Source organism: Dendropsophus ebraccatus, chromosome 3 (genome assembly GCF_027789765.1).
Source record: "Dendropsophus ebraccatus isolate aDenEbr1 chromosome 3, aDenEbr1.pat, whole genome shotgun sequence".
Lineage (NCBI taxonomy): Eukaryota > Metazoa > Chordata > Amphibia > Anura > Hylidae > Dendropsophus > Dendropsophus ebraccatus.
Window position 1 is genome coordinate 174,979,935 of NC_091456.1, and position 24,663 is coordinate 175,004,597.

A 24,663-nucleotide genomic window follows, 5' to 3' on the forward strand; every position below is an offset into this window, starting at 1 on the left:
AGAAAGCAACTAAGACACCAGGAATACCAGATTTCCATACTGGATTCTGACATAATAGTTCAAACCATATCTAAGGAGCTCACAGCATGTGACTTATGGAGGGGGCAGCTCATCTTTAACAATCTCTTAAGTCCGTTCATTGAGCCTTTTTGCGTTACTATTGCAGGGAATAAACAAATCAAACATGTTCCAGACCTCTAAATCAATAGCCGCCCTCCATCTCCATATCGGCAGCGCCTGCCCCATATTTCCAGAGATGTTTCTGAAGTGGTTAGCGGAGGTCAGAGGTGTGGATAAAAAGCCTAGCTAAGTGCTGACTGCCACACACAAGCCTGGATGAATCTGCAATGGAAATCTCCCCCCTGGCTTTGTTTGCCCTTGCCGGTACAGGCGGCGGCTGCCACCACGGCTGGCTCTTATCTCGCCCCCGTTCCGTTTACAAATGCACCGCGCCAATAACCAAGAATGTTACCAAAAGGATTCCAGAATTTTTTTTTTATTATTCGTAATTTTATTGTATTTTCCTTCTCAAAGGGGACAATCTAATTTTACAATATTGATTGCTCGGGATTTTATCAGATTTAAGCAAAATAACATTTTCATTCAAAAGGGTAAAGAAAAAAACCCTGGACTTGTATAAGGTCATTTATAGAGGTGCAGAACGTACAGTGCGACAAAGTGGGAACCGTGGCAGCAAGGATCATACAGCGAATTGGAGCAGAGGGGCTTCCATAGACCCCCCTCATCATCATCCCATAGTAGGTGTATCCAGGCATAAAAAACATGGCCGCTTTCTTCCAGAAAGAGCACCTCTCCTGTCCTCAGGGTGTGTGGTTTCGCAGCTCAGTTCCACACAGAACCTGAGGACAGGGGTGGCGCTCTTTTTGCAAGAAAGTAGCTATGGTTACCCAGGGCCAGGGTGCTATTTATATTTAAGTCAAGATACAAGCCCTTTAGGGATCCCCACAATGGTGCCTATACCTTGGTTGACACTTATTCCGCCTGAATCCCTCATACATGTGTACGCCCAGCGTAGAAAAAAGTGCATATTCCCCTGCTGTTGGGTGGATAGTTGGCAATGCATATTGGATTGATGCTTCCCATGTACATTACATAATCCGCAAGTCCCATGTACATTAGAGTTGGCCAGTCCCGCTAGCACAGCCAATGTACTGTACATTAGAGTTGGCTAGTCCCACCAGCACGGCCCATGTATATTAGAATTGGCTAGTCCCGCCAGCACAGCCCATGTACATTAGAGTTGGCTAGTCCTGCCAGCATGGCCCATGTACATTACAGTTGGCTAGTCCCACCAGCACGGCCCATGTATATTAGAATTGGCCAGTCCCGCCAGTACAGCCCATGTACATTGGAGTTGACCAGTCCCTCCAGCACAGCCCATGTATATTAGAGTTGGCCAATCCCTCCAGCATGGCCCATGTACATTAGAGTTGTCCAGTCCCGCCAGCACGGCCCAAGTACATTAGGAGTTGGTCAGTCCTGCCAGCATGGCCAATGTACATAAGAGTTGACCAGTCCAGGCAGCATGGCCCATGTACATTAGAGTTGGCCAGTCTGGCCAGCATGGCCCATGTACATTACAGCTAGCCAGTCCAGCCAGCATGGCCCTTGCACATTAGAGTTGGCCAGTCCCGCCAGCACGGCCATGTAAATTAGGAGTTGGCTAGTCCTGCTCATGTAGATTTGATAGTCAACCAGTCTCGCCCATGTACATTACATAGTCAGCTGGTACCACTGACTATGTCCCACAGATTATATAGATTTGTAATTTACTTCTATTAAAAAATCCTGTCTATCAATGAGGTAGCAGAGAGCAGCAAACAAAGTGGGGAAAAAAATAAATAACTTCCTGCAGGACATACAGCAGCTGATAAGTACTGGAACAATTGAGCTTTTTTAAATGCAATTTCATTACAAATCCATACAAATAATTACAATTTTTTCAATGGAGTACCCCTTTAAGATCCTTAGCTAACACCACTATATGTCGTCCCCACCCCCAACCAAAGAGCAGAGAGCTCTGCCTGCAATGCTATAGCACTAGTGACCTACAGAATAATTTACAGAACCAGATGGAACTGTGAAGGACTATATAGAATTCTATTTGGTCCACAACCAAGATGGACATCAGAAAAGCTGCCATGAGTTTTTTCCTAAGACTTCTCGTTCCACAAGATAACTCCCTAGTGTGCCGGCTGGTGATTTCCTACCAGGCGCTGACATCCACCACTTTGCACTACGCCTTGAAGAGACTTTGCTGACACCTGCAGAATCTTTTCTGCTGCTCACAGTTATATCACAGCCCAGGGAATGAGTGGCGGCCATGGCTTACTGCAGACAATACAGAAACATCTACAGGGTCATTCACTGTATGGATACGGAGTGGGGTCAGCACCTGCTGTGCACCAACATGTGACTGATACTACTGACAGCTAATATGTATCCTGCAACACAGACAATAGCAAAACCACTGAATGACTCCCTATCACATAGGAGATTTAATGGCTTATTAAATCCCCAGTCATGTTCCAAGGCTTCTTAAAGGGAAACTGACAGAACAAATATGCAAATATCTTTGCTTTCAATTCCAAGTTACCTACAAAGAATATATCTTATTGGTATCTTTCTCTTGGCTTTGTGATCCCCCTTTTTTGGAAAAATTTCGGACTGACAGTGTCAGAGGGGCAGGTCTGTAACACTGTCTACACCCACCCTGCTTTGTTTCCAGGCCACGCATGCCCCTTCTGGCTGTCAATCATTCTCAGTAGAGGCAGGGAAGGCCTGGAGAAACAGTGGTGGCCGGAGAGCAGGGCGGGTGCAGAGAGTCACAGGCTCCTCCTCTTTGACCTTGTCAGCCTGATATAAACAGCACTCTTTCCAAAGAAGCGGGGTGACAAAGACATCAGAAAGGTACCAATGGGATGCCCTCTTTGTAGGTAATTCGTAAACTTGCAACATGGATATTTGCATATCCTTGCTGTCAGTTTCCCTTTAAAGTGTTACTGTCGTTTAAATTTATTTTACAGAAATCAATAGTACTGGCAATTTTAAGAAACTTTGTATTGCATTTTTATCATGAAAAAGCAGTTTGAAGCTCTTCCCCCTGTCTTCATGGTTCTCTTATGGAGAGGGAAGAGGTGGAGGGAGATGAGGCATCAAAACAGGACAACAAAGAGTTAATTTACAGCTACATCACCGGGCTATCTCCTCTGAAGTCAGCGCTGACCTCTCTGACCTCTGAATACCAGCTTTCACGCAGCTCCAGCTGTGTAATCCTCTGTTCTCTGCTGGCGACTAATCTCCCTCCTCCCCCCTCCCCTCTCCATAGGTTACACAGGGCTCGACTGATGTAAAAGAGTCAAGATTTCCTGATAATGAGCAGTGGATGAGAGAGAGGAGGGAGGGGGGGACCTGGGAAAAGGCTTTTTGAATGCAGATAATGGCATATTTGCCTAATAAACCCAATAACAAAGTTTCTTAAAATCACCTGTACTATTGATTTCTGCAAAAAAAAAAAAAAAATTACGACAGTGACACTTTAAAGGAGCACAAACACTATCCTAAAGGGAAAGCCAACTCCTTATCACTGGAATTCCCAGTAGAGTATGAATGGCCTATAACAGGGATGAGGAAACTTTGGGCCTCCAGCTGTTGCAAAACTACATTTCCCATTATGCCTGGACAGCCAAAGCTTCACTTTGCCTATCCAGGCATGATATAAAATGTAGTTTTGCAACAGCTGGAGGGTCGAATGTTCCCCATCCCTGGCCTTTATGGTGCTCTTCTCAAGCAGGAACACTTCCCCTTCTGTCCCCATCACATAGAGATATGTGCCCATGGCCGGTGCTCATGTCTGCTCAGGATTCCAGCATGACCATGTATTCCATTTCTATGGACGCCATGTATGACCACCGTTGCCCAGCAGTGGCCGCTGCAGCAGAGTTGTGAGGCTATCCCCACCTGCCCAAGGATAAGCTCAGATTTCTTATAACTCAACAATGTCCTTTTTCAAAGTTTGCTGAAACTGTAGTCAGGTTCCCTTTAAGGAAACAGAAAGCAGATGGCACCTTCCATTGATCAGCTGACAGGCGCTCTCTACATTTCATTAGATTAAAACGTGTCCGGTTCAAAGAGCCACAAGCAACGAGATCTGATGACAGCAAAAACATAATGCACATTCTGCAGAGCGGCAAGGGGTTTAATTTCTTATCTGCCGCCGCCTGCCCTGCCCTCTGATCTCCTGATAACAGAGAGCACCGGCTGCTTACTCTCTTCATTAAAATATCGATCTTTATCGCATTAGACAAAATATTACACAGCGATGAGACAAATAAGCTGCTGCAAGAGTGCGCAAAACTGTGGAAGCTCCGCCCCCCCTCCGCCTTACCTGGCATTTACCAGTCCGTATATCGTACAGGGCGACCGAGCCAAGACGCGCTCCCACCGCTATTCTGTGGCTGCGCTCGCAGTAACTCACCATGTAGAATCTAGAGGAACACAATACAGAATGGAGAAGGGAGTTTAAAGGGTCTTTTAAGAATTAGATTTTTCGGTACATTCACAGAACACCCCATTCAGCATGGACTCATTTATGTTCCTATCCCAAAAGTGTTGTGTGGAGGTGGGGAGAGGTCGGGCTCACAGTCCCTGGACTATGTGTTGGATGGGGTTGAGGTCAGGGCTCGGGTCTTCCACACCAGACTCCAAGTCCTTATGGACCTCGCTGTTAGAGATGAGGGCAACTCCAGCATGCTCCAGTCCGATCAATCGCCATGTGACAACTGGTGGCTGAAGAAGTTGGATGCGGCCCTAGGGAGTCCTGGAAAATACAGATATGGTCTATGGCTGCATCCAACTTCTTCAGCCACTGGTATTCAAACACCGAACGATCAGAAAAAAAAAAAAAGACCATACTTATCTAATCCTGGTCCCTTGCAGATGCCATTTATCTCCCCTTCGGTCCCCTGATAGTTTCTCTACCTCCTCTTTCCAAGAAGAGAACTTGGTGCTGGATCTGCCCATTGGCTGTAGTAATCTCCTGTCTTGACCAGTGATTGGCTGAGCCCTGCACCAATCATGGAAACAGGAAGATGACCAGGGGACCTAAAGGAGATCAATGGGAGCTGTAGGGGAACAGGGTTAGGCAAGTATGCCTATTTTCTCTCTTCCCCCCCTGCCCTAGCCAGCAGCATATTATCTTTTTCTATAAAACACTGGAATACTCCATTAAGGTAGCAATTCACTTTCACGTTGTCACGAAAAACTTTAACTCATGTCTACTCTTGGGTGGAGATGCCAAACTGTTTGGAAATGTTCTCCAAACTTGAACTACACCGGCATTAGACTGATTTGGCTGCAGCCCTGGAATCTCTAAGGCTGCCAATTGCCAATGTTCCGGTTTGAACAGTTTGGCATCTCCGCACAACAATACTCATCTTCTCTATGGAGAAAGGAGGGCTACGCATCGGTGGCAACTTATCTCTCCAGGAACAAAAGACTCTTCCCCCAACAAATGCTGTTTGGACAGACAAGGGTTAGATATATTGCATTTCAACTGAGCAGCCCTTGTGTATCAGAGTCTGGAGAGCGTTGTGCACTTTTAGTATGCGGGCCTACCATACTGACTGACTGCTAATCCTGAGACGTGAGTCCTCAGGCAGTGTTCCTTCTCCCGATATAACTCCAGTGCCGGACTATCAAGATATCCTCCACTAATCCGGCACTGTAATACTTTTGCTCTATGACACGTAAGTGGGGTTATATGGTCGCAGCGTAAAGACGAACACAAGGATTCACTGTGTTCTGGAAGGCGACAAAAATAACTTAAGGAGGTATTAATAGGTGAATACATCCATTCTTCTTTGTTAAAGGTGTCTGGCAGCTGAGCGGTATCTGGACCTTCCAGGAGTGATGTTTGCCCGGGGAGAGCCGCGGCTGCTGGAAATCTCATTTCTCCAGGAATAAACCTCACCAAGCATTTAATAGATCTCATTCCTCACAGACAGCGACCAATGAGGAAAACATCCGGCAATCTGTCTTGGCTTTCCTTGGGGGGGAGTTAACACACTTGGCTGGTCAATCTTAGAGGCAAATGAAGTCCGGTCAGTCCTCACCAATGATTATGAATGGGTTTGTGCAGATGATAGAATCCAGAGGCTGCACAGGCAGAATTGGGTTTATAACAGACCCGCCTATTTACTTCTGTTATCCTGTCTACTGGCCCAAAATTACTAGGCAGATATAGAGAAAGGTGTAGGGGATCATCTTGGATACTGTCGTCACTACCTCATAGATGATAGATGATGACATACAGTATACACACCTTCAACTGAACTCAACAATAAATCTGTGAGTGAGCGCCCTCTAATGGTGAACTTTCTTGTTGGAAAAGCTGATGTTGTCCATATGGAGCTGCTAAGACAAAGTACCGATAGGTCTGCCTTCCTTTGGGCTCATACATTGGCTCTATATATATAAATATATATAATATATATATATATATATATATATATATATATATATATATAACCAACAAAACACAACAATCACTGAACTCGGGAACAGCGAAAAAATCCAATGGAGTACTCATTTACGAGTCTCCATTAATTGTCCCCTACAAAATTTGAATATGCAAAGAAGGGGTCTGAGGAGCCTCAGTTACGAGTCTCAAAACACGGGAATAGCCAGATATCCCTCTCTCCAGAGAAGGAAGCCCATTGCCAAGGGGTGCCTCCTAGTGGGGAGAGCACCAAACCACCCTGATACATAGTTCCTTAGGTCCTCACTCTGTTGCGAGCTTTGGGACCTAAATAGGGAAACACCAGGGTGGCCCCTGTAAGTCAAAGTCTAACTCTGTGGTGAGTATAACGACATAAGACAAGGGTTACCAAGGCTAGGCATCCATCCACAGACTGCAGTTTCGGGGTATTTGCCCCTCGTCAGTGTGGAGTAGGATTCTGGCTACCGGGGGCAATGAAAAATAGACCAACAAAACACAACAATCATTGAATGCAGGGAGAACAGCAAAAAAGCCTAGCCTTGGTAACCCTTGTCTTATGTCGTTATACTCACCACAGAGTTAGACTTTGACTTACAGGGGCCACCCTGGTGTTTCCCTATTTAGGTCCCAAAGCTCGCAACAGAGTGAGGACCTGAGGCACTATGTATCAGGGTGGTTTGGTGCTCTCCCCACTAGGAGGCACCCTTTGGCAACAGGCTTCCTTCTCTGGAGAGAGGGATATCTGGCTATTCCCGTGTTTTGAGACTCGCAACTGAGGCTCCTCGGACCCCTTCTTTGCATATATATATATATATATATATATATATCAAAAAATATATTAGGCTTTTTGGTTTCCTACAGAGCCTTAAATCTCAGCCATGAAACTTAAAGCGGTTTTGCTATTTTGGGCACTTATTCCTTACCCACAGAATCGTGAAGCCGTGTCTAATTCCATCTTGAGAATAGGACCCCCAAAGCTCCAGTGTAAATTAGTTTATTTAAAAAAAAATGTTCTCCCCTCTCAGCCAGTGATGGACTGAGCGGACAAATCCTGCTTCAAAAAATCACTTTGGACCGGAAAGAGCCTAATGGGAGCCGTGGGGCAACGAGGGGAGGAAAACTATAGTTTTTTTTCTTTTCCATTTTTCGAAGGCCTTAGCAACTTTTATAAAACACGGAAAACTCCTTTAAGCTTTTTCATAAAATTTTCAGATTCTTCAGCTTTTACATAAAGAGTGGAGCGGGTCGGGTCTTGGGATATGCAGACGAGACAAGAAACTGGAGCATGCTCGACTCCGATTGTTCAGCATTTGATTAGCGGTGGCTGAAGAAGTTGGATGCAGCCCTAGGGAGTCCTGGAAAACAAGGATACAACCAAAGGCCATAAACGTATCCATGTTTTCCCGGACTCCCTAGGGCTGCATCCAACTTCTTTAACTCCCCAGTATTTAAGTGCTGAACAATCTGACTTGTGCATGCTCAGCTCTAGTTCTTAGGATCAATAAGCCGCCTCCTCCCCCGCTCTGCACACAGCTATATGACATGTAAGGTAAACTTTATCCTATCTTTTATGTGTATGATCTTCAGGCCGTCTGATAATACAGAATGAAGTGCAGATTATGGGGATGTATCTGTACAGACCATACAATGAGAGCTGCCTTCTTCCTGACCTGTCGGCGCTCTCGTCTGGTCATTTGCTTACCGCGGGCTCCATCAGAGGATTTAATAGAGAGCGGGACAGCAAATAACTCACGTTTTACAAGTGGAACTTCATCACAGCGCCCGATTCACAGGGGAAGGTAATTAAGATGCAAGGTAATAAAAGCTCCGTTTTCAATTATCTCGGACAAAAAAGGATTCTGTCGAACAAGCAGTTCTGCTGGCTGATAGCTCAGACGCTTCAGCTTCATCTCCATTTATCTACATCTGCAAACCAGAGGCAAGTACACATCCTCCAGCCACTACTGACAACCTCTTACACACTCTACACACCAATTTCATGGGTACATCCTTTCCTGGGAAAGCTGGGTGACAGCTAAGGGGGCCACCTTTCTAAATCCTATAGACTTGGTTCAGTTCTGCACTGATACATCCTGAGCTCCCACATATTGGCCATTCAGGAGTCATAGAAAGTTGGGTAAGGACCATGTGGTCGCTGCAAAAAGTTGTTTTACAACTTTCCAAACGTCAGATAGTACTGACAGGTAATAGGGAAGGTCTATAGACCAGGAGTAGGGAACCTTGGCTCTTCAGCTGTTGTAAAACTACAACTCCCATCATGCTAAAGTTTTGTAACAGCTGGAGAGCCAAGGTTCTCTATTCCTGGTCTATAAGATCAGTTTATTTATATAGCCTTTTTATATTATACACTTACAGGATGCAGATGTAGCAGAGTGGAGTTTGTCATGTGGGAATACTCACTCACAATATACAGTATACTGAGATGAGCAGCCGTATTAGGAGTATAACAAAAGCTGGGAGAGAGAAACCTACCGACATATAGAAGGGAAGCACTCCTGCAGCCCCTTCTTCTTCAGCAATGATCCTTCCAGGCAGTACATGATGATATCCATAACCTTTAACATGAAAGCAAACAATAATCAGCAGGTGTAGAACGTTATGCACATTATGCATAGATAAAGGGGAATTCCAATTCTGTACATAGAATATATCCTAAATATCTGGGACCCTCATCTATGTGGAGAAAGGGGAACCCCTGACCAGCCTGATGAGTGTCCCCCTCCGGACAAAGACAGGAGGTGTATGAATGCATTGTCTACAGAGAAGTGACTGGAGGGAACAGCGAGGCACCTCTCATTTTCCACCTGGATGCAGCAGCCACCTCACTACGTGGATTGGGGGGCTACAGTAGTACAGAATAGAACATGGCAGGAGATGTGCTGCTGTGTAGTAGCATACCTCCCAAGTGTCCCTCTTTTGGAGGGACAGTCCCTACTTTTGACTCACGTCCCTCTGTCCCTCTTTGCCCCTTACATGTCCCTTTTTTTGACCTAGAAATGAGATTTGCATTAATAAACGTTCTATGTTCCTCTAGAAAGTGTCTGGTTTCTTCCTGTATAATAGACCAAAACTTTCACATTATTTCATCATGTGGTGCAGGTTAAAGCCTAAAAATTGTTATATATTTAGACGAATCAAGATACATTAGGTCCCCTTTCACGCATGCAGCCTCATTGATTTCTATGACCCCATACAAACAAAACACCTCTGTACAGTAGTAGTCATAGTAGTAGTGATAGTAGTAGTAATAGTACAGTGAAGAGTATGATGGATAAGACAGGAGATGTGCAGCTGTGTAAGGGTAGTAGTAATAGTAGTGGCAGTAGTAGTAATGGTAGTAGAGGTGTCTGTAGTAGTGGTATTAGCGCAGTAATAGTAGTGGTGGCAGTAGTGGTAGCAGTAATAGTACAGTAAAGAATATGATGGATAAGGCAGGAGATGTGCAGCTGTGTAGGAGTAGTAGTAGCAGCAATAGTAGATGCAGTAGTAGTAATAGTAGTAGAGGTGGCTGTAGTAGTGGTAGTAGAGCATTAGTAGTAGTAGTGGTAGTAGTAGTAGTAGTGGTGGTGGTGGTAGTGGCAGTAGTGGTAGCAGTAGTAGTAGTAATAGTACAGTAAAGAATATGATGGATAAAGCATGAGATGTGCAGCTGTGTAGGAGTAGTAGTAGCAGGAATAGTAGTGGCAGTAGTAGTAATGGTAGCAGTAGTAGTAGCGGTAATAGTAGTAGTGGTAGTAGTAGCAGTAGTAGTAAAGAAGTAGTAGGGGTTGTTGTAGTAGTAGTAGTAGTAGTAGAGTATAGAACATGATGGACAAGGCAGAAGATGTGCGGCTGTGTAGGGGTGGTGGTAGTAGTAGTAGTTGAAGTAGTAGTAGTAAAGTATAGAACATGATGGATAGAGCGGGACATGTGTGGCTGTGTAGGGGTAGTATTAGTAATACTAGTAGTACAGTACAGAACATGATAGATAGGGCAGGAGATGTGACTGTGTGGGGCATCCTGACATATATACCTCCACTAAGAGATCCACCACATCGGATGGCATCTTCTCTATCAGTATTTCGATGACCCTCAGTATTTCTCCTTTCGCTCGGGCCAAAGCAGTGGTGTGTATATTCTGCTGAGACTGGGTGTTGGCGGCCATGGCGGTGTGTCTGTGCACCTGGAGGGATAAAAGCAGAACGGTATTACAATTATTATTTAGAAGAGTAACTCCCATAAATGACAGAAGAGGGCTGGTAAAACTGGGGGTGCCTAAAGTTAAACTTCCTTTGGTCTAACTGGGTCCGACATCAATGTAGATTCGCCTTATTCACGACACCCATATTATATGTATCCATATTACAGCTGAGTTAATGGTGAGAATAGGTGGAATATACAGAAAATGTATGGCTTGCATTCCACAGCTATTAACTGCACAGGAAAGCATTAGGGAGGATGGAGGAGATGCAATGTTAGCAGAGTCCTCCATGTAGCACAGTTATGGCTGATCACTAGCATGTGCATTATCTGCTCTCTATTCAGCCCATTAAACAGTCAGGATACTCAGAGCATCAGCATAGACAGGAGGGCCCGGCCGCTGTCAGCTACAGGTCAGGAACGAACATAGCACAGGCAGATATCAGGGAGGGAGGAAAGAAAGAAAGAAAGAAAGAAAGAAAGAAAGAAAGAAAGAAAGAAAGAAAGAAAGAAAGAAAGAAAGAAAGAAAGAAAGAAAGAAAGAAAGAAAGAAAGAAAGAAAGAAAGAAAGAAAGAAAGAAAGAAAGAAAGAAAGAAAGAAAGAAAGAAAGAAAGAAAGAAAGAAAGAAAGAAAGAAAGAAAGAAAGAAAGAAAGAAAGAAAGAAAGAAAGAAAGAAAGAAAGAAAGAAAGAAAGAAAGAAAGAGGGAGAGAGTGAGAGAGTCAGAGAAAGAGAGAGCGAGAGAGAAAGAGTGAGAGAGAAGTGGGGAAGAGGACTAAAGAGGGAAGGTGGGACAGAAGATGGTGAAAGAGAAAAGGAATGGGGGAGAAAGAGCACAAGAGAGAAAGGAAAGGAGGATGGGGAGAGAGAGAAAAGGACAGAGAGAGACAAAGGGTATAATGACAAGGGGGAGGAGTGAAAAGGGAGAGAGAATATGAGGAGAAGGAAGAAGAAAGAGAGGGGGACAAAGAGTATACTAAGGAGCAGGAGAAAGAGAAAGAAGGGAAGGAGGAAGAAAGAGAAGGAGTGGGGAGAAAAGGAGAGGGAGAGGAAAAAAGAGAGAGACAGCTATAGAAAAAAAAGGGGAGAGGGAGAGAGGAGAATAGAATAGAAAGAGAGAGATAGAGAGAGGGGTGGTTGAGGAGAGAGAAAGGGAAAGAGGAGGGGAAGAAATAAGGGAAGGAGAAAAAGAGAAGCAGGGGGAAAGAGGAAAAGAGAGAAAGGGAGGGCATAAGAGAAATAGATGGAAGGATGAGAGAGAAAGAGAAAGAAAAAGAAAGAAAGAAAGAAAGAAAGAAAGAAAGAAAGAAAGAAAGAAAGAAAGAAAGAAAGAAAGAAAGAAAGAAAGAAAGAAGGGGGAGTGAAAGATTAAGGAAAAGGAAAAAAGGAGAAAAGGAGAGAAAAAAATTATAGAAAGAAGGAAAGGATGATAGGAGAGAGAAACGAAGGAGGAAAAGAGAGAAGGGATAAGGAGTAGGGAGAAAGAGATAAAGACAGGGGGGAAAGGGGGAGGGGAGGAGAGAGAAAGAGAGAGAGAGAGGAAGGAAAGTAGGAAGAAAAGGGGAGGGTGAGGAGAGAACCAGGAAAACTAGGAAGTAGGAAGGGGAGGAGGGAGAGGAGAAAAAAGGAAAATGGTAGGGGGAAAGAAAGAAAAACTAGGCAGGAAAAAAAAAGGGAGATTGTAAAGAAAGAGGAGAAATGGGGAGCTGGTCTGACTTCGTACTGTCATGCCAATAATACTGCATCCATAGAGCTCTGGTAAGACCCTGCTCCCTCTATACTTATGTAAAACTAAACATTTTTCCAATATCTGGCATAATATTGTATATCTCACACATGCATCTAAACTGAATGGTTAATAATAATAATAATAATAATAATAATAATAATAGAACAAAAGCAGTGCGTTCAGTCATCGGAGGGAAGTAATGTAATGTCTATTGTAGAGTACCATGTGACCTGTCGGTTATTGAGGTGCAGTATTGTCAATGACATTTCGCTTTTGCAATAGTGCAGCAATACAATACAATGACAGTACCAGAAGTGGCCACTAGGGGTGAAAGTTCACCAGATTAATTAGCCCTTTATACTACATCTATGCGACGCTTTATACCTCGCTGTTATTTTAACCTGTGAAGATTATTTCATGCACTTTAGAGCAGTATCGACGTATTGGCTGTCTCTCTGAATGATAGGGAGATCAATTGGCTTTTATTTCAATTTTGCCATAAAGAGTAGTAAAGCGGGCTGCAGCCGCTGAACGCTCTCATGAGGATGAGAAAACCTTCAATAATTACGGCAGCTTTCTCTAATAGCCTGAGATGTGCGGAGGGGACACGGCGGCCAGAAATGTCACCGCCACAACCAATATGGGCTATGACTAGAGGAGACAGAGATTGTCACGTGTATGTCATTATAATTAATAATATAGCTATAGTATACACACATATATATATATATATATATATATATATATATATTACACTGTATATATACACCATGGGCCTCATTTACTAACAATGCATCAATTTTCAGCTTAATAAATCTGTCGATTGTGACAGGTTTTAAAGAACACACCCACGACACTTCTACTTGGAGGGTTTTTGGACAAAAATGACGGGTTTTGGAAAAATTGTGTTGCGCTGCTTTAATAAATATGTTGAAACACTAAGGGGGAATGGACAAAAGCCTGACAATTTGCAGTCAGGAATACGTCAGTAAATCAGCCCCTACATATCTATTGAGCAGTGACAGGAGGCAATTTATAAACTCTATAGCAGTCCAAGAGGAAGTTACTGGTTACTGCGGCAAATCCATATTCCTTTACAGGCACAGCCGTTAATTTAAGGGGAAACTATCAGCAGGTTAGAGGACGTTTAAAGGAGAACTCCAGGCTGGGGTGACTTTTGGCAGAGTGCTGGGGAGGGGGAGGAGAAAAGATGTAGCATGCTCTCTCCTCCCCCGCTACAGTATCTCCCAGCTCCGGTCTCACCATCCCGGACGCTTCTGGTTCTGAGTGGGGATCTGACGTGTTAGCCCTGCTCAGCCAGCCAGCGGTCGTAGCGTGGTCCCGGCCTGGCCAAGTGGGCCTGACAGGTCACATCTCAGGTCCCTACTCCAGAAGCGGACAGGACCGGAGCTGTGGGATACCGCCACTAGCGCTGGAGGGGAGAGCATGCTACTTCTTTCATCTTCCCCCCTCCCCAGCCTGGAGTTCTCCTTTAATCCCTATGCTAATAAGCTGTTTTGGTGCTTTGGGGGAAGGACTACCACTAACTCTGACATCAGTTGTGGTCAGTTTCTTACAAAAAACAAGCAAACCCTGAAACGGATGCAACTTATGTATGTAAACCCAGCCTAATACGAATGCAGCAACACCAGAAGTGTGTCATTTTTTATTGTTTTCAGTAATAAACAGATTTCTTATTGTTGTCCGATTCCTAAAAGTGTCATTAAAATAAAAACATGAAAATAAGGGTTATCCATGAACAGCACCTCCCATGTCCTCAGGTTGTGTGTGGTATTACAACTCGATGGACGTTAGCTGCAATACCATACAAAAACTGAAGATAAGAGTGGCGCTGTTTCTGGAAGAAAGCAGCTATGGTTTTCTAATAGGTAATTCCTTTATTAGGCAACCTAGAAGATCACTTACCTTTCTAAAGCGGTGAGCTGCCCTGCTTTCCTGCAGGACATGTGATGCGGTTATTTATTCTTCCTCATCTTCAATGATGGTGCATACTCTGCATCCAGCATGCATTGCAGCACAGTGTATCCCTACACCAGCTCTAGCAATTGGGCTGTATCCTTATAGCATGCTCCATATGAGAAGAAGTACGAGGCCCACTGCCATATATGCATTCTGGGAAAGCCAGCCCCTATACAGCCACCTACCTTTTTAAAAGGGGTACTCTTGTAATTGACTTCAATTTAAATTCTCCAGTACTTATTAGCTGCTGTATGTCCTGCAGGAAGTGGTGTATTCTTTCCAGTCTGACACAGTGCTTTCTGCTGCCACCTCTGTCCATGTCAGGAACTGTCCAGCGCAGTAGCAAATCCCTATAGAAAACCTCTCCTGCTCTGGACAGTTCCTGACATGTACAGAGGTGGCAGCAAAGAGCACTGTGGCAGCAGAGAGCTCTGTGTCAGACTGGAAAGAACACACCACTTCATGCAGGACATACAGCAGCTGATAAGTACTGGAAGACTGGAGATTTTTATATTGAAGTAATTTACAAATCTGTATACCATTCTGACACCAGTTGATTTAAAAAAAAAATCCCCAAAGCATCTCTTTCAGGGTCCTGAAAACAGATGTCCCTACATATCTAGTGACAAAGAGGTGCGTAATGTATCAGTGTATTACTAGAAAGCTTTGTCATTCAGGATATTAAAGTGGTTAGAAAAAAAACAGTGCCACTCCTGTTCTCAGGTTGTGTGTGGTATTGCAATTCAGCTCCATTCACTTCAATGGAACTGAGCTGCAACCCCCCACATCCAAACTGAGGACAGGAGTGGTGCTGTTTCTGGTGGAAAGACGGCGTGTTTTAACCCCTTTAAGGCTGGGTTCACACTACATATGTTTCAGTCAGTATTGTGGTCCTCATATTGCAACCAAAACCAGGAGTGGATTAAAAACACAGAAAGACTCTGTCCACACAATGGTGAAATTGAGTGGATGGCCGCCATATAACAGTAAATAACGGCCATTATTTCAATATAACAGCCGTTGTTTTAAAATAACAGCAAATATTTGCCAAAATATGACGGCCATCCACTCAATTTCAACATTGTGTGAACAGATCCTTTCTGTGTTTTTAATCCACTCCTGGTTTTGGTTGCAATTTGAGGACCACAATACTGACTGAAATATACGTAGTGTGAACCCAGCCTAATGCTGTAACTGTAATCACACCGGCTTTCCCAGAATAAGATATGAATGCAATTGTTGAATAACTGATGGGGGATAGGGGTAGGAAACCTTGGCTCTCCAGCTGTTGCAAAACTACAACTCCCATCATACCTGGACAGTCAAAGCTAAAGCTTTGGCTGTCCAGGCATGATAGGAGTTGTAGTTTCGCAACAGCTGGAGGGCCAAGGTTCCCTACTCCTGTGATAGAGTCCCATCTCCTAAACAAATGACAGATGTCTCTGTTGGAGGATGACTTAAAGGGGTTATCCAGTGCTACAAAAACATAGTCACTTTCTTCCAGAGACAGCCACTCTTGTCTCCAGCTTGGGTGGGGTTTTGCTGCTCAGTTCCATTGAAGTGAATGGAGCTTAATTACAAACCCACACCTTAACTGGAGACAAGAGTCGTGTTGTCTCTGAAAAAAAGTGGCCATTTATTTGTACCACTGGATAACCCCTTTAAGTCAGGGGTAGGGAACCTTGGCTCTCCAGCTGTTGCAAAACTACAACTCCCATCATGGCTGGACAGCCAAAGCTTTAGCATGATGGGAGTTGTAGTTTTGCAACAGCTGGAGGGCCAAGGTTCCCTACCCCTGACTTAAAAAGACTAAAAATTTACCAAAAACGATGCATTTACAACAGAAAAAGACCCCGTTCCGCCTTAAACATGGGGTGTTATTATGCTACACACATCACACAAACTTACAAAAGACTTTGGAAACTTTAATAGAAGAGCGGAGAAGGAGAGGCGGATTTAACCATGCAGAACGGAGAAGATGGGGAGAGGATTTTTACCTCCTTAGCAATCGTTGTTATGAAGGCGGGTGGTCTGGCCGTGGCAATGAGCGACAGAGCGTGTCGTGCAGAGCGGGCGGAGTCAGCTGCCGGGCTCAGGGGTAACCCGATTGTGATGCTAAACAGGGATCAGCCAGAAAAGGAAGGGAGGGAAGAACAAAAAAAAAGTATGCATTAGAAATATATAGAGTGAAAAGATTAGACACAGCTTATAATGTCAGTCCCGGGTCAATGGGATCACTCAAACAGTTAGAATATAATGGACTCCCAACAATGGCCGGCCATTACAAGTCAGGGTGTCCCCGCATCAAACGCTAAATCGAATAATTAAGCGTGAAGATTGAAAACACTACGTGAATGTGTCCGAGGTGTTAAAGGAGCCTTGTTAACAAATCAGGCCCTTGGAGCGGCAATACGGCTCCTTACATAACAGATGGGGAAGAGCCAGGAAAAGAACTTCCTCTCCTCCATGCTTCTCTTTGTCATCTAAAGATTTGATAATGGGTAAAAGTTACGTCTCCATGAAGGCAAAGATTAGCAATGGGGTCAGGTATATCGAGGTGCTATGTGGGTTATAAGGGTGAACAATGGTCACAGAGGCTCAATGGAAGGTTTGTGAGTAGGGATGGTCCGAACCTGCCGAGGTTCGGGTTCGTATGAACCCGAACGCTCGGCATCAGATTCCCGCTGTCTGCCCGCTCCATGCAGCGGGTGGATACAGCAGGAGGACCGCCTGGAAAACTGAGATACAGCCTATGGCTATGGCTGTATCCCAGTTTTCCATGTGGTCCTCCAGCTGCACGGAGAGGGCAGACAGCGGGAATCATTACCGAGGCTTCGGGTTTGTACGAACCCGTACCGAACTCGGTTCGGACCATCCCTATTTGTGAGGTAATTCAGGCATTGGTGCCACGTTTATTTTTCCTGTAGAGAAGTATGATAGTACTGCAGTATTGTCCCATTCACTATAATGGGACAACACGACAGTATCAGAAGAACCGTTACTATAATATTACAGAGATTAGAGGATGAGAAGAGGCTGTGGAGCTGTAAAAAGCACTAAGTCCCTTAAAGTGTCACTGTCATTTAATTAGTACTATTTAATTTAATTAATTTTAGTACAGACGATTTTAAGAAACTTTGTAATTGGGTTTATTAGCCGAAATATGCATTTTTATCATGAAAAAGCAGTTTGAAGCTCTCCCCCCTGTCTTCATGGTTCATGGAGAGGGGAGGGGTGAGGGGGAGATGAGGCACCAAAACAGGACAACAAAGTTATTTTACAGCTACATCACCGGGTTATTTCCTCTGAAGTCAGCACTGACCTCTCTATACCGGCTTTCACACAGTTCCAGCTGTGTAATCCTTTGTTCTCTGCTCTCTGCTGGCGACTAATCTCCCCCCTCTCCTCTCCATAGAATATACAGGGCTTGACTGATGTAAAAGAGTCGAGATTTCCTGATAATGAGCAGTGAATGAGAGAGAGGAAGTGTGTGTGGGGGGGGGGGGGACCTGGGGAAAGTCTTTTTGAATGCAGATAATGGCATATTTGCCTAATAAACCCAATTACAAAGTTTATTAATATCGACTGTACTATTGATTTCTGCAACAACAACAAAAAAAACGACAGTGACACTTTAAACTAATCGACTATGGTGTCCAGATTCAGACTCCCTGAAATCTATTACTGATTTCCAATCTGGTAGACAGCCTGCCAATTTTGTTAAAGGGGTACTCTTTTTTTTCTTTTAAATCAAGTGGTGTCAGAAAGTTATACAGAGCTGTCATTTACTTCTGTTTATAAATTTCAAATCTTACTTATCAGCTGCTGTTTATTCTGTAGGAAGTGATGTATTCTTTCCAGTCTGACACAGTGCTCTCTGCTGCCACCTCTGTTCATGTCAGGAACTGTTCAGAGCAGTAGAAAATCCCCATAGAAAACCTCTCCTGCTCTGGACAGAGGTGGCAGCAGAGAGCACTGTGTCACACTGGACAGACTATGTTTACCCTTTAAAATAAACCTGGAAGCTGTTTGAGCTGTCCCATAAAATGGTCATGGATGGGGAGTACATCCATGTATAACTGTAGACTCCACCATGGAGCTTGTTAGTGCCCTCAGGGTGGTCTCTTCTTCGCTACCCCCAGAGCCCTCTGCATTGAAAGCAATATCAGCCCCTCCGACCAGCTATGATTGGCAGCTTGAGCTTCCAACTTGGACACTATTACAGCTGTCAATCATGGCTAATGGAGAAGGGGTTAGGAAAACTCAGTACAAAGAGCTCTTGGAATCTGGCAAGAAAACTTTTCCTGCTTTGAACACAAACCGAGGTGGCAGCAGAGAGCACTGTGTCAGACTGGGAAAAAAAATACACCAATTCCTGCAGAACATACAGCAGCTGATAAGTACTGGAAGACTGGAGATTTTTATATAGGACCAATTTACAAATCTGTATAATTTTCTGACACCAACTGATTTATAAATATTTTTTCCCTCTGGAGTACCCCTTTAAATCTACACTGATCATGCCTCTATAATGATGGTACACGTCATACACTTATAATGACTTTTATATTTACAGTGTTCCTCCCTTCTATCTATATCTATGGTCTTATATACTGAGTACTAGTAGGGTATAATCTGTAACATGCAGCCATGTAGGGAGAAACATGACTACTCTATAGTGATAAGTCCCTGCGTGTTTCGCTGCTGACAGAGCGACTTATGTTATTTCTGGTTGGGGGAAAAACCAGTTATAAAAGCAACAGGCTCCTTGCTAATTCTTCCCCATGGCTGAGGAGTGGTAATATGTGGCCAGAGATTAACCCCCTCCTGCAGCTGGACCAGCTGGCCGACATGTCGGCTTTCAGAGTAAAAGCTGCGGATGATGGAGCTGCCACACTGCACCCCGGCTTCTGCTGCAGACAAAGGCCGGCCTATTCCAGATGCATCGCCAACTGTTACTACTCCTTCACAGCCGTCCGGAGGGGGTAATTGTTCTTCTGTACCCGCAGGACATGATGTCACATAAAGGGGCCCTTGTAGGTGAACAGACATTGCTATATGAAAGTCGCCATGATGCAGCCAGCAGCACTCCTGTAAAGGTGGCACCTGAAGCCAAATGGGTTTAAAGGGGAAAAAAATTAAAATCAAGTGGTGTCAGAAGGTTATAAAGATTTGTAAATTACTTCTTTTTAAAAATCTTTAGTCTTACACTATCAGCTGCTGTATGTCCTGCAGGTGTATTATTTCCAGTCTGACACAGTGCTCTCTGCTGCCACCTCTGTCCATGTCAGGAACTGTCCAATTTTTTTATGGACAGTCCTCAACATGGACAGAGGTGGCGGCAGAGAGCACTGCGTCAGACTGTAAAGAATACGCCACTTCCTGCAGGGCAAACAGCAGCTGATACATACTGGAAGACTGGAGATTTTTTTAAACAAAAGTAATTTACAAATCTTTAAAACTTTCTACAACCATTTAAAAACTGTGTTTTTACTCCAGAACACCCCTTTAAGTTACGGTAAAAAGCAAACAACCCCGGCTGCCCTATAGAGAAAAAAAAATGCCGGAATCCCCATTGGGGGCTATGTTCACACTACGTAAGTCTCCGGACGTAGCGCGTTCCGTGAATAAGCGGCCGGAGCGGCCGTGAATAAGTATACGATGTACGGCTGCACAGTTCACACTACGTACGAACTTACGCCCGGATCGTACGCGGCGCCGTAAAAAATGAACCAGACCATTGTTTGAGGACGAAAATGGCGTAACTTACGCCCGTAGCGTAACATGCGGTCCCGTACGTAGTGGCGATTTCTTCATTTTTCTAGCTTTTTGTGCCGATCCAAAAGGTTCTGTGGGGTGTCCGGGGCTAGGCGAAGATTTCCAAGTAAAAGACCGCTGTCAGATCGCTACATAGGGCGCTCGGAAAGCTTAAGTAGACTTCGGGCGTAAGTTTGCGCTCTGTACATAGCCGGCCGCAAGTAGCGTAAATCCCCGGCCGGAGTTTACCGCGTATATGTCCGGCAGCGAAAATATGCGGCCGGACATATACGCAGTGTGAACATAGCCTAAATATGTATACCTCTTCATGTTAGTATATATCAATGTACTGCAGCAGGAGTGCTCAACGTCTTCAATATTTTGTGAAGGAGTCTCATAATGAAGACCAGATAAAAGCCATTTTACTAAAAGGCATTGATGATGATGAAGATGATGATCAGACACGGACGTGAGATCTTAGTATTTCAAGAACTTCAAAGACTAAAGATAAGACCGACTAAGCCCCATAATATCTCAACACATCAGAGTTCATGAACAGCCATAATGATTTCTAGGTGAACATTATTCGGGGTTAACCCATAAATCTGGGGTGGGATTGGTTCGGCCCGGCCAGCTGTATACAGACTCCATATTGGTGAATACCTCACTGAAAAACCAGAGCCTGTGTAACTGATCCAGACTACTTTATATATCAGGAAGCCTATATACAGAGGTATAATGTGGCTGCAGGGGGATCAAAGAGGAGAAAACCAGAAATCATGAGCTGCAATACCAGACACTACCTATGGGCAGGGGGAGGCGCTATTTTTTGGACTTTAACCCATTAACCCTTTAGATAAACATGATCTAGATATTACCAGTTTCTACTTCATCAGTACAGGTATATAGTACAGAATGAATGAGGCCATAGATGGGCAAGTATTACACCTAAAGGGGTATTCCCATCACAATTAACAGTTATACCTATAGGGATTGTCAAGTTAAATACTTTTTCACATACACTCCTGATATACTACTCTTACCCTCCCATTGTTGACAGGTTACTAACTACCACTCTGCTCTAAAAGCAGTAGCTTGGCTGGTGTACTGTATATACAGCTATAATGAAGATATATATATATATATATATATATATATATATATATATATATATATACACACACACACTATAGCTACATGCTCAGCAGCCTGACCACTGCTTTTAGAGCAGAGAGGTGTACGGTAACCTCGACAAGGAAGAGAAGGAGACAGGATTGATAAATAAATGTATTTGCAAAAATATTTAATTTTTTGGAGTCCTACAAGTATAACTATATTAGTTGAGATGGGAATACCCCTTTCAGTTGCCTATATAGATTACACAGCTGTCAGCCAAATGCTTCTTTAGTTGACTGCTGCTTAAGTTGACTGTGGTGGATTCTTTCCAGTCTGACACAGTGCTCTCTGCTGCCACCTCTGTCCATGTCAGGAACTTCCCAGAGCAGCAACAAATCCACACAGTAATATGTTCTTAAAAAACCTAATAAAAACATTGAACCAGAAAACCTCTCCTGCTCTGGACAGTTCCTGATATGGACAGAGGTGGCAGCAGAGAGCACTGTGTCAGACTGGAGAGAAAACACCACTTCTTGCAGGACATACAGCAGCTCATAAGTACTGGATGATTTTTTTTTATTTTTTATAAAAGTAAACTACAAATCTATATAACTTTCTGACACCAGTTGAAATAAATGTTTTTTCTTCTTTACAGGAGAAGTCTGGGTTGGAGTTCCCCTTTAATGATCTTTCTCTCCCCTGACGTATGGCGATCTGGGAGCCCCCACACACAGCCAATCCCAACTAACTCAGCAAATGTGGCCGATATAAATATAAACATCATATTAATATTCCCAAATCCATCTGTCCGTGTCAGATTCTGCAGTCAGTCACGGCTCATCAGTAGCTCTTCCTTTTGGAGGGGATAGGTGGCAATGGCGGCTGCCAGATACTTTTAAGAGCACACAGATAGGGGGAGATTTATCAAACATGGTGTAAGTGAAACTGGCTCAGTTGCCCCTAGCAACCAATCAGATTCCACCTTTCATTCCTCACAGACTCTTTGGAAAATGAAAGGTGGAATCTGATTGGTTGCTAGGGGCAACTGAGCCAGTTTCACTTTACACCATGTTTGATAAATCTCCCCCATAGAGTACACAGGGCATCCATCTTCATTATTGGCCGGGTATTTGCTTTAACCCAATATTTCCCAGAACCACAGTAAGGCTATATGTGATTATACACCCTGTGACCCGGGCTGTCATCTCAGGGATCAGAGGGACGTCGTGCTGTCAGACAATGATAATAAGTCACTGACTGATCACATTCCTCTGCACTGAATGAAAACTATTCTGCTCGGCCATGACATAGAAATATGATTTGGGATCAATGTTTATTCCATTTGCTTCTGTTTCTGAGGAGTGAATCCTGTCATCCACCTGACACCATGCAGTAATGGGGGGTGGAGGGGCGCTATGGTCCTCCAAGTCTCTAACAGCGTTCGTGTCCGTAATTCTATGAGGCCGGCTGTACTATAATAGATGAATGCAATGCACATAGATCAGGGATGGGGAACCTCGGCTCTCCAGCTGTTGCAGAACTACAACTCCCATCATGCCCAGACAGCCAAAGCTTATGACATAGGTTATAGTCGGGCTGTAACAGAAGATATGTCATAGATAGAGATGAGCAAACTTGCCGACAGGTGAGGTTCGCATGAATCAGAATGATCGCCAACTGAATCCTGCATTCTGGAAGGACTGACCATCTCTAGTTTGGAAGTTTGCTCATCTCAACTCACAGCAGCTATGGAGCTCTTGGACTGTTACCGACCACCACTCTGCTCTAAAAGCAGAGACAAAAAAGAAAAAAAAAACACTTCTGAAAGTATAAAGACTACCTAGTAAAGAAAGTAAGGTGTAACAGTCCCACACGTACTTATGTCAACACAGGATAACCTGAAATGTAACAATGAATACTTAAAAAAAAATAATAATAAAATAAAACTAAACATATAAATACACATAAAAACAGCTGCTGCATAGTTTTTGTGAGATAAAAATTAAATAAAGTCGGGGAAAAAAATCACATCCCGAGGTAATGCTAAAGATAAATTACCAAGTGTCTAAAACTCTTGACTGATTTCTTTTGCTTTTTTAAAATTCTTTTTTAAGAAAGAGAACGGTATAAAGAAAATGTACAAAAAAAAAGTATACAGTAAATATAATAATGAGAATAGTAAAGAGTAAATAGATTGAAGAGAAAAGTATACAGTAATGTAAGGGAAGAGTATACAGGAAATGTACTAAAGGGAAGAGTATACATTAAGAGTATACAGTAAATATACTAAGGACAAGAGTATACACAGGAAATGTACTAAAGACAAGAGTATACAGTAAATATACTAAGGACAAGAGTATACACAGGAAATGTACTAAAGACAAGAGTATACAGTAAATATACTAAGGACAAGAGTATATACAGGAAATGTACTACAGAGAAGAGTATACAGGAAATGTACTAAGGACAAGAGTATACAGGAAATGTACTAAGGACGAGAGTATACAGGAAATGTACTAAAGGGAAGAGTATACAGAAAATGTACTAAGGACGAGAGTATACAGGAAATGTACTAAGGACGAGAGTATACAGGAAATGTACTAAGGACGAGAGTATACAGGAAATGTACTAAGGACGAGAGTATACAGGAAATGTACTAAAGGGAATAGTATACAGAAAATGTACTAAAGACAAGAGTATACAGTAAATATACTAAAGACAAGAGTATACAGTAAATATACTTAAAGACAAGAGTATACAGTAAATATACTAAAGACAAGAGTATACAGTAAATATACTAAAGACAAGAGTATACAGTAAATATACTAAAGGGAAGAGTATACAGTAAATATACTAAAGGGAAGAGTATACAGTAAATATACTAAAGACAATAGTATACAGTAAATATACTAAAGACAATAGTATACAGTAAATATACTAAAGACAAGAGTATACAGTAAATATACTAAAGACAAGAGTATACAGGAAATGTACTTAAGACAAGAGTATACAGTAAATATACTAAAGAAAAGAGTATACAGGAAATGTACTAAAGACAAGAGTATACAGGAAATGAACTAAAGACAAGAGTATACAGGAAATGTACTACAGAGAAGAGTATACAGGAAATGTACTACAGAGAAGAATATACTGTAAATGTACTAGAGAAGAGTATACAGGAAATGTACTAAAGGGAAGAGTATACAGGAAATGTACTACAGAGAAGAGTATACAGGAAGAATATACAGTAAATATACTAAAGGGCAGAGTATACAGTAAATGTACTAAATGGAAGAGTATACAGTAATGTACTAAAGAGTAAATATACTAACGAGAAAAGTTTACAGTAAATGTACTAAAAA

General features: G+C 43.1%; 1 protein-coding gene across 2 annotated transcripts in view; it reads right to left on the reverse strand.

Moving 5' to 3' along the window:
• Nucleotides 1-24,663, reverse strand: part of WDR7 (WD repeat domain 7) — a 222,565-nt gene that overhangs the window by 40,372 nt on the left and 157,530 nt on the right. For both annotated transcript variants that reach the window (XM_069963174.1, XM_069963173.1), the window contains 4 exons: nucleotides 16,426-16,543; nucleotides 10,554-10,703; nucleotides 9,014-9,096; nucleotides 4,409-4,508 (listed from right to left, as the gene is read on the reverse strand). In XM_069963174.1, coding sequence (XP_069819275.1) covers nucleotides 4,409-4,508; nucleotides 9,014-9,096; nucleotides 10,554-10,703; nucleotides 16,426-16,543 — 451 coding nt within the window. The remainder of the gene's footprint in view (nucleotides 1-4,408; nucleotides 4,509-9,013; nucleotides 9,097-10,553; nucleotides 10,704-16,425; nucleotides 16,544-24,663) is intronic.